At 45.5% G+C, this 12,026-nt stretch overlaps 1 protein-coding gene across 4 annotated transcripts in view; it reads left to right on the top strand.

Annotated features, from left to right (window-relative positions):
* sptan1 (spectrin alpha, non-erythrocytic 1) overlaps positions 1–12,026 on the top strand; it is a 91,568-nt gene that overhangs the window by 72,051 nt on the left and 7,491 nt on the right. For all 4 annotated transcript variants that reach the window (XM_080766381.1, XM_080766380.1, XM_080766378.1 and 1 more), the window contains 12 exons: positions 56–264; positions 1,977–2,097; positions 2,911–3,032; positions 3,177–3,309; positions 4,482–4,580; positions 4,910–5,069; positions 5,425–5,501; positions 7,995–8,204; positions 9,421–9,717; positions 10,777–10,889; positions 11,366–11,383; positions 11,685–11,739. In XM_080766381.1, coding sequence (XP_080622507.1) covers positions 56–264; positions 1,977–2,097; positions 2,911–3,032; positions 3,177–3,309; positions 4,482–4,580; positions 4,910–5,069; positions 5,425–5,501; positions 7,995–8,204; positions 9,421–9,717; positions 10,777–10,889; positions 11,366–11,383; positions 11,685–11,739 — 1,614 coding nt within the window. The remainder of the gene's footprint in view (positions 1–55; positions 265–1,976; positions 2,098–2,910; positions 3,033–3,176; positions 3,310–4,481; positions 4,581–4,909; positions 5,070–5,424; positions 5,502–7,994; positions 8,205–9,420; positions 9,718–10,776; positions 10,890–11,365; positions 11,384–11,684; positions 11,740–12,026) is intronic.

Here is a 12,026-nt window from a genome sequence, read left to right as displayed (position 1 = left end):
CCGTTATTCTGATGTCCAGCCAGGTGTTAACGTGGTGTCTTCTCTCCTCCTATAGGAGCGTCTGAAGGACCTGAACGGTCAGGCCGACAGCCTGATGTCCAGCCAGGCCTTCGACACGTCGCAGGTGAAGGACAAGCGCGACGCGGTCAACGGCCGCTTTGCCAAGATCAAGAGCATGGCGGGCGGCCGGCGCGCCAAGCTCAACGAGTCCCACCGCCTGCACCAGTTCTTCAGGGACCTGGACGACGAGGAGTCCTGGATCAAGTGAGAGCCCTGACCCGAAACCTAACGCTGACCCTTATTTCTGACCCGAAACCTAACGCTGACCCTTATTTCTGACCCGAAACCTAACGCTCACCCTTATTTCTGACCCGAAACCTAACGCTGACCCTTATTTCTGACCCGAAACCTGACGCTCACCCTTATTTCTGACCCGAAACCTGACGCTCACCCTTATTTCTGACCCGAAACCTGAGGCTCACCCTTATTTCTGACCCGAAACCTAACGCTCACCCTTATTTCTGACCCGAAACCTGAGGCTCACCCTTATTTCTGACCCGAAACCTGACGCTGACCCTTATTTCTGACCCGAAACCTAACGCTCACCCTTATTTCTGACCCGAAACCTAACGCTCACCCTTATTTCTGACCCGAAACCTGACACTCACCCTTATTTCTGACCTGAAACCTAACGCTCACCCTTATTTCTGACCCGAAACCTGAAGCTCACCCTTATCTCTGACCCGAAACCTAACGCTCACCCTTATTTCTGACCCGAAACCTGAAGCTCACCCTTATCTCTGACCCGAAACCTAACGCTCACCCTTATTTCTGACCTGAAACCTGAAGCTCACCCTTATTTCTGACCCGAAACCTGAAGCTCACCCTTATTTCTGACCCGAAACCTGAAGCTCACCCTTATTTCTGACCCGAAACCTGAAGCTCACCCTTATTTCTGACCTGAAACCTGACGCTCAACCTTATTTCTGACCTGAAACCTGACGCTCACCCTTATTTCTGACCCGAAACCTGACGCTCACCCTTATTTCTGACCTGAAAACTAACGCTGACCCTTATTTCTGACCCGAAACCTGACGCTCACCCTTATTTCTGACCCGAAACCTAACGCTCACCCTTATTTCTGACCTGAAAACTAACGCTGACCCTTATTTCTGACCCGAAACCTGACGCTCAACCTTATTTCTGACCTGAAAACTAACGCTGACCCTTATTTCTGACCCGAAACCTAACGCTCACCCTTATTTCTGACCTGAAAACTAACGCTGACCCTTATTTCTGACCCGAAACCTGACGCTCAACCTTATTTCTGACCTGAAAACTAACGCTGACCCTTATTTCTGACCCGAAACCTAACGCTCACCCTTATTTCTGACCTGAAAACTAACGCTGACCCTTATTTCTGACCTGAAACCTGAAGCTCACCCTTATTTCTGACCCGAAACCTGAAGCTCACCCTTATTTCTGACCCGAAACCTGAAGCTCACCCTTATTTCTGATGGGGGGTGGGGGTGGGTTCAATAAATCGATTATTAATCGACACAGCTGTCGACTATTCGATTTGGCTGATGGTCACTTTGTGGCATCCCTAGTGTGGTCCACCCCTAATGTTACAGTACTCTGTTGTGGTCCACCCATAATATTACAGTAATCGGTTGTGGTCCACCCCTAATGTTACAGTACTCTGTTGTGGTCCACCCATAATATTACACTAAGCTGTTGTGGTCCACCCCTAATGTTACAGTACTCTGTTGTGGTCCACCCATAATATCACAGCACATCTCTGGTGTGGTGGTCCATAATATTAAAGTACTATGGTGTGGTCCACCCTTAAAGCAGATATATAGTGTGGTCTACCCATAATATTAAAGTAATCTGGTGTGGTCCACCCATAATATTAAAGCACATCAGGTCTGGTTCACCCATATTAACGCTGGTCTCCCCATCCCTCCAATCAGAGAGAAGAAGTTGCTAGTGAGCTCGGAGGACTACGGACGTGATTTGACGGGAGTTCAGAATCTGAGGAAGAAGCACAAGAGGCTGGAGGCGGAGCTTGGGGCTCACGAACCAGCCATTCAGGTGAGAGGAGGGGCGGGGCTTGGGGCTCATGAACCAGCCATTCAGGCGACACTAAGGCATATATGTGACCGCTAACAGGTTATAAATTATTATAAAATTGGTACAGTAGGCCTATGCATTATTTTTCTTTAGAAACAAGGCCAACTAATTATAATAAGCAGACATGGCAACACTGCTGGTTGACTAATGGAGGAATGAAGGGAAAATAGCGCCCCCTAAAGTCACAGATCACTGCTGAAATATTAGAAGGGCAAATTCTGTACGTTGGGGTTTACAGTTCAACAAGTTTCAAATGGTCATATCTTCTTCATTTCCCCCCCAATGTCAATGAGCAATAGATCATATGATTGATTGATTGATTGAAATCTTTATTAACAGTTTGCAGAATTACAGTACATTTCAAGCACAAACTCAATACAAAGACTGTTAACTGTGAGTGGACGACCCAATTAAGCCTTACACTTGTTTACAACAGGGTCCACATTGTTCAATTCATCAAAACGAAAGGTTACAGTGTGCAGTTTCATAATATGTAAAGAACTGAAAAATGACCATGGCCCCCTTGTATATTAAACCACTGTCCCCAAGTGCGGTCAACAAAAAGTATCGCTCCCAGCTCACCCTGCCCAGCTCATAACTGTGTGACTAAGCTCATAAAAGCTGTGATGACCAACTAACTGTGTGTGTGTGTGTGTGTGTGTGTGTGTGTGTGTGTGTGTGTGTGTGTGTGTGTGTGTGTGTGTGTGTGTGTGTGTGTGTGTGTGTGTGTGTGTGTGTGTGTGTGTGTGTGTGTGTGTGTGTGTGTGTGTGTAGTCGGTGCTGGACACAGGGAAGAAGCTGTCTGATGACAACACCATCGGTCAGGAGGAGATCCAACAGAGACTGGCTCAGTTTGTGGAACACTGGAAGGAGCTGAAGGACCTGAGTGGAGCCAGGTAGACACACACAGTACAGTACAGTACAGTACAGTACAGTACTGCACAAGTACAGTACAGCACAGCACCACTCACTTCAGACAGGTCTGATTTGTAACCTTTTAGCGACCAGACTGTATTAATGTATATATTTTAACCCTCTAGGGGGCAGCGTCTGGAGGAGTCTCTGGAGTACCAGCAGTTTGTTGCCAACGTGGAAGAGGAAGAGGCCTGGATTAATGAGAAGATGAACCTGGTGGGAAGCGAGGACTATGGAGATACCCTGGCTGCAGTACAGGTGAGACACCCTGGCTACAGTACAGGTGAGATACTGGCTGCTGTACAGGTGAGATACCCTGGCTGCAGTACAGGTGAGATACTGGCTACAGTACAGGTGAGATACCCTGGCTGATGTACAGGTGAGATACCCTGGCTGCAGTACAGGTGAGATACCCTGGCTGATGTACAGGTGAGACACCCTGGCTGATGTACAGGTGAGATACCCTGGCTGAAGTACAGGTGAGATACCCTGGCTGCAGTACAGGTGAGATACTGGCTGCAGTACAGGTGAGATACCCTGGCTGAAGTACAGGTGAGACACCCTGGCTGCAGTACAGGTGAGATACTGGCTGAAGTACAGGTGAGACACCCTGGCTGCAGTACAGGTGAGATACTGGCTGCAGTACAGGTGAGATACCCTGGCTGCAGTACAGGTGAGACACCCTGGCTGAAGTACAGGTGAGATACCCTGGCTGCTGTACAGGTGAGATACCCTGGCTGAAGTACAGGTGAGACACCCTGGCTGCAGTACAGGTGAGATACCCTGGCTGCAGTACAGGTGAGATACTGGCTGCAGTACAGGTGAGATACCCTGGCTGCTGTACAGGTGAGATACCCTGGCTGAAGTACAGGTGAGATACCCTGGCTGCAGTACAGGTGAGACACCCTGGCTGCAGTACAGGTGAGATACTCTGGCTGCTGTACAGGTGAGATACTGGCTGCAGTACAGGTGAGACACCCTGGCTGCAGTACAGGTGAGACACCCTGGCTGCAGTACAGGTGAGACACCCTGGCTGCAGTACAGGTGAGACACCCTGGCTGCAGTACAGGTGAGACACCCTGGCTGCAGTACAGGTGAGATACCCTGGCTGATGTACAGGTGAGACACCTGGCTGCAGTACAGGAACATTAGTACTAATAAAAGTATAGTCACATTTTGCCTTCCAATAATTGAAAGGCAACACAACAGACTCACTAGACTATAGAGTGACATACAGGGGATTTGCTATTGTGATTTGGCATAAGTGGTAAAGATTGTTATCGGTATGTCTCAAATCAAATGATCGGAATCGGATCGGCAGCAAAAGCACATGATCGGGACGTCCCTAGTTATACTTATTAATACTAATATATATATTGTAAATACCGTTGTTTCAGGAACATTAAAATGTGTGTGGGTTTTTTTTTCAGGGCTTACTGAAGAAACACGAAGCGTTCGAGACGGACTTCACGGTCCACCGCGACCGCGTCAACGACGTCTGTAGCAACGGAGACGAGCTCATCAAGAAGGTAACGCTCTGTTAGATCTAGATCTACGCTAACGGAGACGAGCTCATCAAGAAGGTAACGCTCTGTCTGTAGATCTACGCTAGCGTTGGTTCAGAAAAGTTTTATGTCTGTAGATCTATGCTAGCGTTGGTTCAGAAAGGTTCTATGTGTGTAGATCTACGCTAGGTTCTATGTGTGTAGATCTATGCTAGGTTCTATCTCGATGGCTAAAATACAGAATTTAACTCTAGACGACCCCTAGGGGCTGAGGTAAGGCCGTGCATTGTGCTGTAGTAACTCTGACGACCCCTAGGGGCTGAAGTAAGGCCGTGCTATGTTCTCTCCGTCAGAACAACCATCACGTGGACAGCATCAGCGCCAAGATGGCGGCTCTCGGGGGGAAGGTGTCGGAGCTGGAGCGAGCGGCATCTCAGAGGAAGGCCAAGCTGGACGAGAACTCTGCCTTCCTGCAGTTCAACTGGAAGGCTGACGTGGTGGAGAGCTGGATCGGTACCGTTACTGTCATAGATTACTGTCATAGATTATTTACTGTCATAGATTACTGTCATACAGTAGATTACTGTCATAGATTACTGTCATAGATTACTGAGATTACTGTCATAGATTACTGTCGTAGATTATTTACTGTCATAGATTACTCATTACTCATAGATTGGATTATGATTCAACTCATCAACGCAGAACATCTGAATAACACCATGGTGTGTGTGTGTGTGTGTGTGTGTGTGTGTGTGTGTGTGTGTGTGTGTGTGTGTGTGTGTGTGTGTGTGTGTGTGTGTGTGTGTGTGTGTGTGTGTGTGTGTGTGTGTGTGTGTGTGTGTGCGCGCGTGTGCGCGCTCATCAGGTGAGAAGGAGAACAGCTTGAAGACCGACGACTACGGCAGAGACCTGTCCTCCGTCCAGACCCTGCTCACCAAGCAGGTAATCTGTAGTTCAACTACGAAACCCACAATCTGTAGTTCAACTACGAAACCCACAAGCTGCAGTTCTACAATCTGTAGTTCAACTACGAAACCCACAAGCTGTAGTTCTACAATCTGTAGTTCAACTACAAAACCCACAAGCTGTAGTTCTACAATCTGTAGTTCAACTACAAAACCCACAAGCTGTAGTTCTACAATCTGTAGTTCAACTACAAAACCCACAAGCTGTAGTTCAACTACAAGACCACAATATGTAAATCTAAATATATAATCTAAATTATGTTGTCTAACCTGTAGGAGACGTTTGAGGCTCTGGTCTCTAATGTAATATATTCTAATGTAATCTGTAGGAGACGTTCGACGCTCTGGTCTCTAATGTAATATAATGTAATGTAATCTGTAGGAGACGTTCGACGCTCTGGTCTCTAATCTAATGTAATGTAATCTGTACGATTACATCTGGTCTCTAATGTAATATAATGTAATGTAATCTGTAGGAGACGTTCGACGCTCTGGTCTCTAATCTAATGTAATGTAATCTGTACGATTACATCTGGTCTCTAATGTAATATAATGTAATGTAATCTGTAGGAGACGTTCGACGCTCTGGTCTCTAATGTAATGTAATCTGTAGGAGACGTTCGACGCTCTGGTCTCTAATGTAATATAATGTAATGTAATCTGTAGGAGACGTTTGACGCTCTGGTCTCTAATATAATGTAATGTAATGTAATGTAATCTGTAGGAGACGTTCGACGCTCTGGTCTCTAATGTAATATAATGTAATGTAATATGTAGGAGACGTTCGACACTCTGGTCTCTAATGTAATATAATGTAATGTAATCTGTAGGAGACGTTCGACGCTCTGGTCTCTAATGTAATATAATCTACTGTAATCTGTAGGAGACGTTTGACGCTCTGGTCTCTAATGTAATATAATGTAATCTGTAGGATTACATCTGGTCTCTAATGTAATATAATGTAATGTAATCTGTAGGAGACGTTTGACGCTCTGGTCTCTAATCTAATGTAATGTAATCTGTAGGATTACATCTGGTCTCTAATGTAATATAATGTAATGTAATCTGTAGGAGACGTTCGACGCTCTGGTCTCTAATCTAATGTAATCTGTAGGAGACGTTCGACGCTCTGGTCTCTAATGTAATGTAATGTAATGTAATCTGTAGGAGACGTTTGACGGTCTGGTCTCTAATGTAATGTAATGTAATGTAATCTGTAGGAGACGTTCGACGCTCTGGTCTCTAATGTAATGTAATCTGTAGGAGACGTTCGAGCCTCTGGTCTCTAATGTAATATAATGTAATGTAATCTGTAGGAGACGTTTGACGCTCTGGTCTTTAATGTAATGTAATGTAATGTAATGTAATCTGTAGGAGACGTTCGACGCTCTGGTCTCTAATGTAATGTAATCTGTAGGAGACGTTCGACGCTCTGGTCTCTAATGTAATATAATCTAATGTAATCTGTAGGAGACGTTCGACGCTCTGGTCTCTAATATAATGTAATGTAATGTAATGTAATCTGTAGGAGACGTTCAACGCTCTGGTCTCTAATATAATGTAATGTAATCTGTAGGAGACGTTCGAGCCTCTGGTCTCTAATGTAATATAATGTAATGTAATCTGTAGGAGACGTTTGACGCTCTGGTCTCTAATGTAATGTAATGTAATGTAATGTAATCTGTAGGAGACGTTTGACGCTCTGGTCTCTAATGTAATGTAATATAATGTAATGTAATCTGTAGGAGACGTTCGACGCTCTGGTCTCTAATGTAATATAATCTACTGTAATCTGTAGGAGACGTTCGACGCTCTGGTCTGTAATGTAATATAATATAATGTAATCTGTAGGAGACGTTCGACGCTCTGGTCTGTAATGTAATATAATATAATGTAATCTGTAGGAGACGTTCGACGCTCTGGTCTCTAATGTAATATAATCTACTGTAATCTGTAGGAGACGTTTGACGCTCTGGTCTCTAATGTAATATAATGTAATCTGTAGGAGACGTTCGACGCTCTGGTCTCTAATGTAATGTAATGTAATCTGTAGGAGACGTTCGACGCTCTGGTCTCTAATATAATGTAATGTAATGTAATCTGTAGGAGACGTTCGACGCTGGTCTCTAATGTAATCTAATATAATGTAATCTGTAGGAGACGTTCGACGCTCTGGTCTCTAATGTAATATAATGTAATCTGTAGGAGACGTTCGACGCTCTGGTCTCTAATGTAATGTAATGTAATGTAATCTGTAGGAGACGTTCGACGCTCTGGTCTCTAATGTAATGTAATGTAATGTAATCTGTAGGAGACGTTCGACGCTCTGGTCTCTAATATAATGTAATGTAATGTAATCTGTAGGAGACGTTCGACGCTCTGGTCTCTAATGTAATGTAATGTAATGTAATCTGTAGGAGACGTTCGACGCTCTGGTCTCTAATGTAATGTAATGTAATGTAATCTGTAGGAGACGTTCGACGCGGGGCTCCAGGCCTTCCAACAGGAAGGCATCACCAACATCACGGCGCTGAAGGAGCAGCTCCTCGCCGCGCAGCACGTCCAGGCGGTGGCCATCGAGGCTCGCCACGCCGCGCTGATGAAGCGCTGGAACCAGCTGCTGTCCAACTCCACCGCCCGCAAGGAGAGGCTGCTGGAGGCCCAGGACCACTTCAGAAAGGTAGTCCCCTACTCTAGACCACTTCAGAAAGGTAGTCCCCTACTCCAGACCACTTCAGAAAGGTAGTCCCCTACTCCAGACCACTTCAGAAAGGTAGTCCCCTACTCTAGACCACTTCAGAAAGGTAGTCCCCTACTCCAGACCACTTCAGAAAGGTAGTCCCCTACTCCAGACCACTTCAGAAAGGTAGTCCCCTACTCTAGACCACTTCAGAAAGGTAGTCCCCTACTCCAGACCACTTCAGAAAGGTAGTCCCCTACTCCAGACCACTTCAGAAAGGTAGTCCCCTACTCTAGACCACTTCAGAAAGGTAGTCCCCTACTCTAGACCACTTCAGAAAGGTAGTCCCCTACTCTACTCCAGACCACTTCAGAAAGGTAGTCCCCTACTCTACTCTAGACCACTTCAGAAAGGTAGTCCTCTACTCTAGAGACCACTTCAGAAAGGTAGTCCCCTACTCTAGACCACTTCAGAAAGGTAGTCCTCTACTCTAGACCACTTCAGAAAGGTAGTCCCCTACTCTAGACCACTTCAGAAAGGAAGAACCCTACTCTAGACCACTTCAGAAAGGTAGACCCCTACTCTAGACCACTTCAGAAAGGTAGTCCTCTACTCTAGACCACTTCAGAAAGGTAGACCCCTACTCTAGACCACTTCAGAAAGGTAGACCCCTACTCTAGACCACTTCAGAAAGGTAGTCCTCTACTCTAGACCACTTCAGAAAGGTACTCTAGACCACTTCAGAAAGGTAGACCCCTACTCTAGACCACTTCAGAAAGGTAGTCCCTTACTCCAGACCACTTCAGAAAGGTAGTCCCCTACTCTAGACCACTTCAGAAAGGTAGTCCCCTACTCTAGACCACTTCAGAAAGGTAGACCCCTACTCTACTCTAGACCACTTCAGAAAGGTAGACCTCTACTCTAGACCACTTCAGAAAGGTAGACCCCTACTCTACTCTAGACCACTTCAGAAAGGTATATATGGAAATAAGTGAATTAGCATAACACCCCATAGCCCCATTCAATTCCCCTTCCATTCAATGCAATTCATTGAGGGCTTATGGTAGGGAAAATAGCCAATAAGGAGTTTTTGCACAAAAAAACACCTGGACCTCTTTGGTGGGGACATAACAACTACAAAGAAAGGTAAGAAAGATAAGAAAGCATTCTAGCATGGAATTCTCCTTTAATGGAACCCTTTCCGTTCCCCCGCCAGGTGGAGGACCTGTTCCTGACGTTCGCCAAGAAGGCGTCGGCCTTCAACAGCTGGTTCGAGAACGCAGAGGAGGACCTGACGGACCCGGTGCGCTGCAACTCCCTGGAGGAGATCCGCGCGCTGCGCGAGGCCCACGAGGCCTTCCGCTCCTCCCTCAGCTCCGCGCAGGCCGACTTCAGCCAGCTGGCCGAGCTGGACCGGCAGATCAAGAGCTACCAGGTGGTGTCCAACCCCTACACCTGGTTCACCATGGAGGCGCTGGAGGAGACCTGGAGGAACCTGCAGAAGATCATCAAGGTAGGGGGTCGCTGCTTCTACTCGCTCTCTATAGCGGTGATGAACTGTCCCTCGAAGCGTCTACAAGGTGATACACTGTCTCTAGAAGGTGATAAAGTGTCCCTCGAAGCGTCTAGAAGGTGATACACTGTCTCTAGAGGCATCTAAAAGGTGATAAAGTGTCCCTAGAAGCTTATAAAGGTGATACACTGTCTCTATAGCAGTGATAAACTGAACCTAGAAGCGTCTAGAAGGTGATAAACTGTCCCTAGAAGCGTCTAGAAGGTGATAAACTGTCCCTAGAAGCGTCTAGAAGGTGATAAACTGTCCCTAGAAGCGTCTAGAAGGTGATAAACTGTCCCTAGAAGGTGATAAAGTGTCTCTAGAAGGTGATAAAGTGTCTCTAGAAGCTTGTAGAAGGTGATAAAGTGTCTCTAGAAGGTGATAAAGTGTCTCTAGAAGGTGATAAAGTGACTCTAGAAGCTTGTAGAAGGTGATAAAGTGTCTCTAGAAGGTGATAAAGTGTCTCTAGAAGCTTGTAGAAGGTGATAAAGTGTCTCTAGAAGGTGATAAAGTGTCTCTAGAAGCTTGTAGAAGGTGATAAAGTGTCTCCAGAAGGTGATAAAGTGACTCTAGAAGCTTGTAGAAGGTGATAAAGTGTCTCTAGAAGGTGATAAAGTGTCTCTAGAAGCTTGTAGAAGGTGATAAAGTGTCTCTAGAAGGTGATAAAGTGACTCTAGAAGCTTGTAGAAGGTGATAAAGTGTCTCTAGAAGGTGATAAAGTGACTCTAGAAGCTTGTAGAAGGTGATAAAGTGTCTCTAGAAGGTGATAAAGTGACTCTAGAAGCTTGTAGAAGGTGATAAAGTGTCTCTAGAAGGTGATAAAGTGTCTCTAGAAGGTGATAAAGTGTCTCTAGAAGCTTGTAGAAGGTGATAAAGTGTCTCTAGAAGGTGATAAAGTGACTCTAGAAGCTTGTAGAAGGTGATAAAGTGTCTCTAGAAGGTGATAAAGTGTCTCTAGAAGGTGATAAAGTGTCTCTAGAAGCTTGTAGAAGGTGATAAACGGTGTCTCTCCTACAGGAGCGAGAGCTGGAGCTGCAGAAGGAGCAGAGGAGGCAGGAGGAGAACGACAAGCTGCGCCAGGAGTTTGCCCAACACGCCAACGCCTTCCACCAATGGCTGCAGGAGACACGGTGAGTCACCTGACCTTCCACCAATGGCTGTGCAGGAGACCGGGTGACCAGAAGGTGGCGCTCTCTATCCTTTATAACTAGGGATGGAGCTGGTTAATTGTTTTATTGATATCGATCAGGCTCATCATCCAGCCCACTATTGAGCAATACATTCTGAACAGAACCAGTATCTTTTACTAGGGCCTTCAAATACAGAACTTTTCTAACAGACTGAAGGCAATTGACCTTTTTACCAATAAAATAATATCAAAGAAACTGTTAATATATCTATTGTTGAAAGATATTTTTAATAATATATGCATTTATGGATTGTTTTAGCATAGCTTAATGTTAACTTATCTCTCTCTCTCTCTCTCTCTCTCTCTCTCTCTCTCTCTCTCTCTCTCTCTCTCTCTCTCTCTCTCTCTCTCTCTCTCTCTCCCTGTGTTTACCCATGCTCTCTCGCCCATCCTTCCTTGCGGGTGCTGCTAAAACAGGACATATCTTCTGGACGGGTAATATCACTTTTTATCTGTGTGTGTGTGTGTGTGTGTGTGTGTGTGTGTGTGTGTGTGTGTGTGTGTGTGTGTGTGTGTGTGTGTGTGTGTGTGTGTGTGTGTGTGTGTGTGTGTGTGTGTGTGTGTGTGTGTGTGTGTGTGTGTGTGTGTGTGTGTGTGTGTGTGTGTGTGTGTGTGTGTGTGTGTGTGTGTGTGTGTGTGTGTGTGTGTGTGTGTGTCTGATCATATCTCTAACTTGTGAAGCAGATTAACTCATTCAGTGCTAACCACGTGTTTTTTTCCTCACTTGTGTGTTCAGGTCCTGCATGGTGGAAGAATCTGGAACCTTAGAATCCCAGCTTGAAGCCACTAAGGTAAAAACAATGTCTACGCACACACACACACACGCACACACACACACACACACACACAAAGAGATCTACATTTTGTCCAGTGTTGTTTTTTTTCGACTAATACTAAGACGAAAAATGTTCGTCGACTACCTTTTCTCACTGAGGAAAACTAAATGAAAACTAAGCTATGGTGACTAAAACTAAGACCAAATATACTGACAAAACTAGACTAAAATGTCAGGAAGGGACTAGTCGACAAGAGATCCAGTGTAAGTCATTTTACACTTGGTTGCTTGCTGAAAATAGCA

Source organism: Protomyctophum bolini, assembly GCF_963924005.1.
Source record: "Protomyctophum bolini genome assembly, chromosome: 6".
Classification (NCBI taxonomy): Eukaryota; Metazoa; Chordata; class Actinopteri; order Myctophiformes; family Myctophidae; genus Protomyctophum; species Protomyctophum bolini.
The sequence above is the reverse complement of the archived record's forward strand: the minus strand, read 5'-3'. Positions and strand labels throughout refer to the sequence as shown.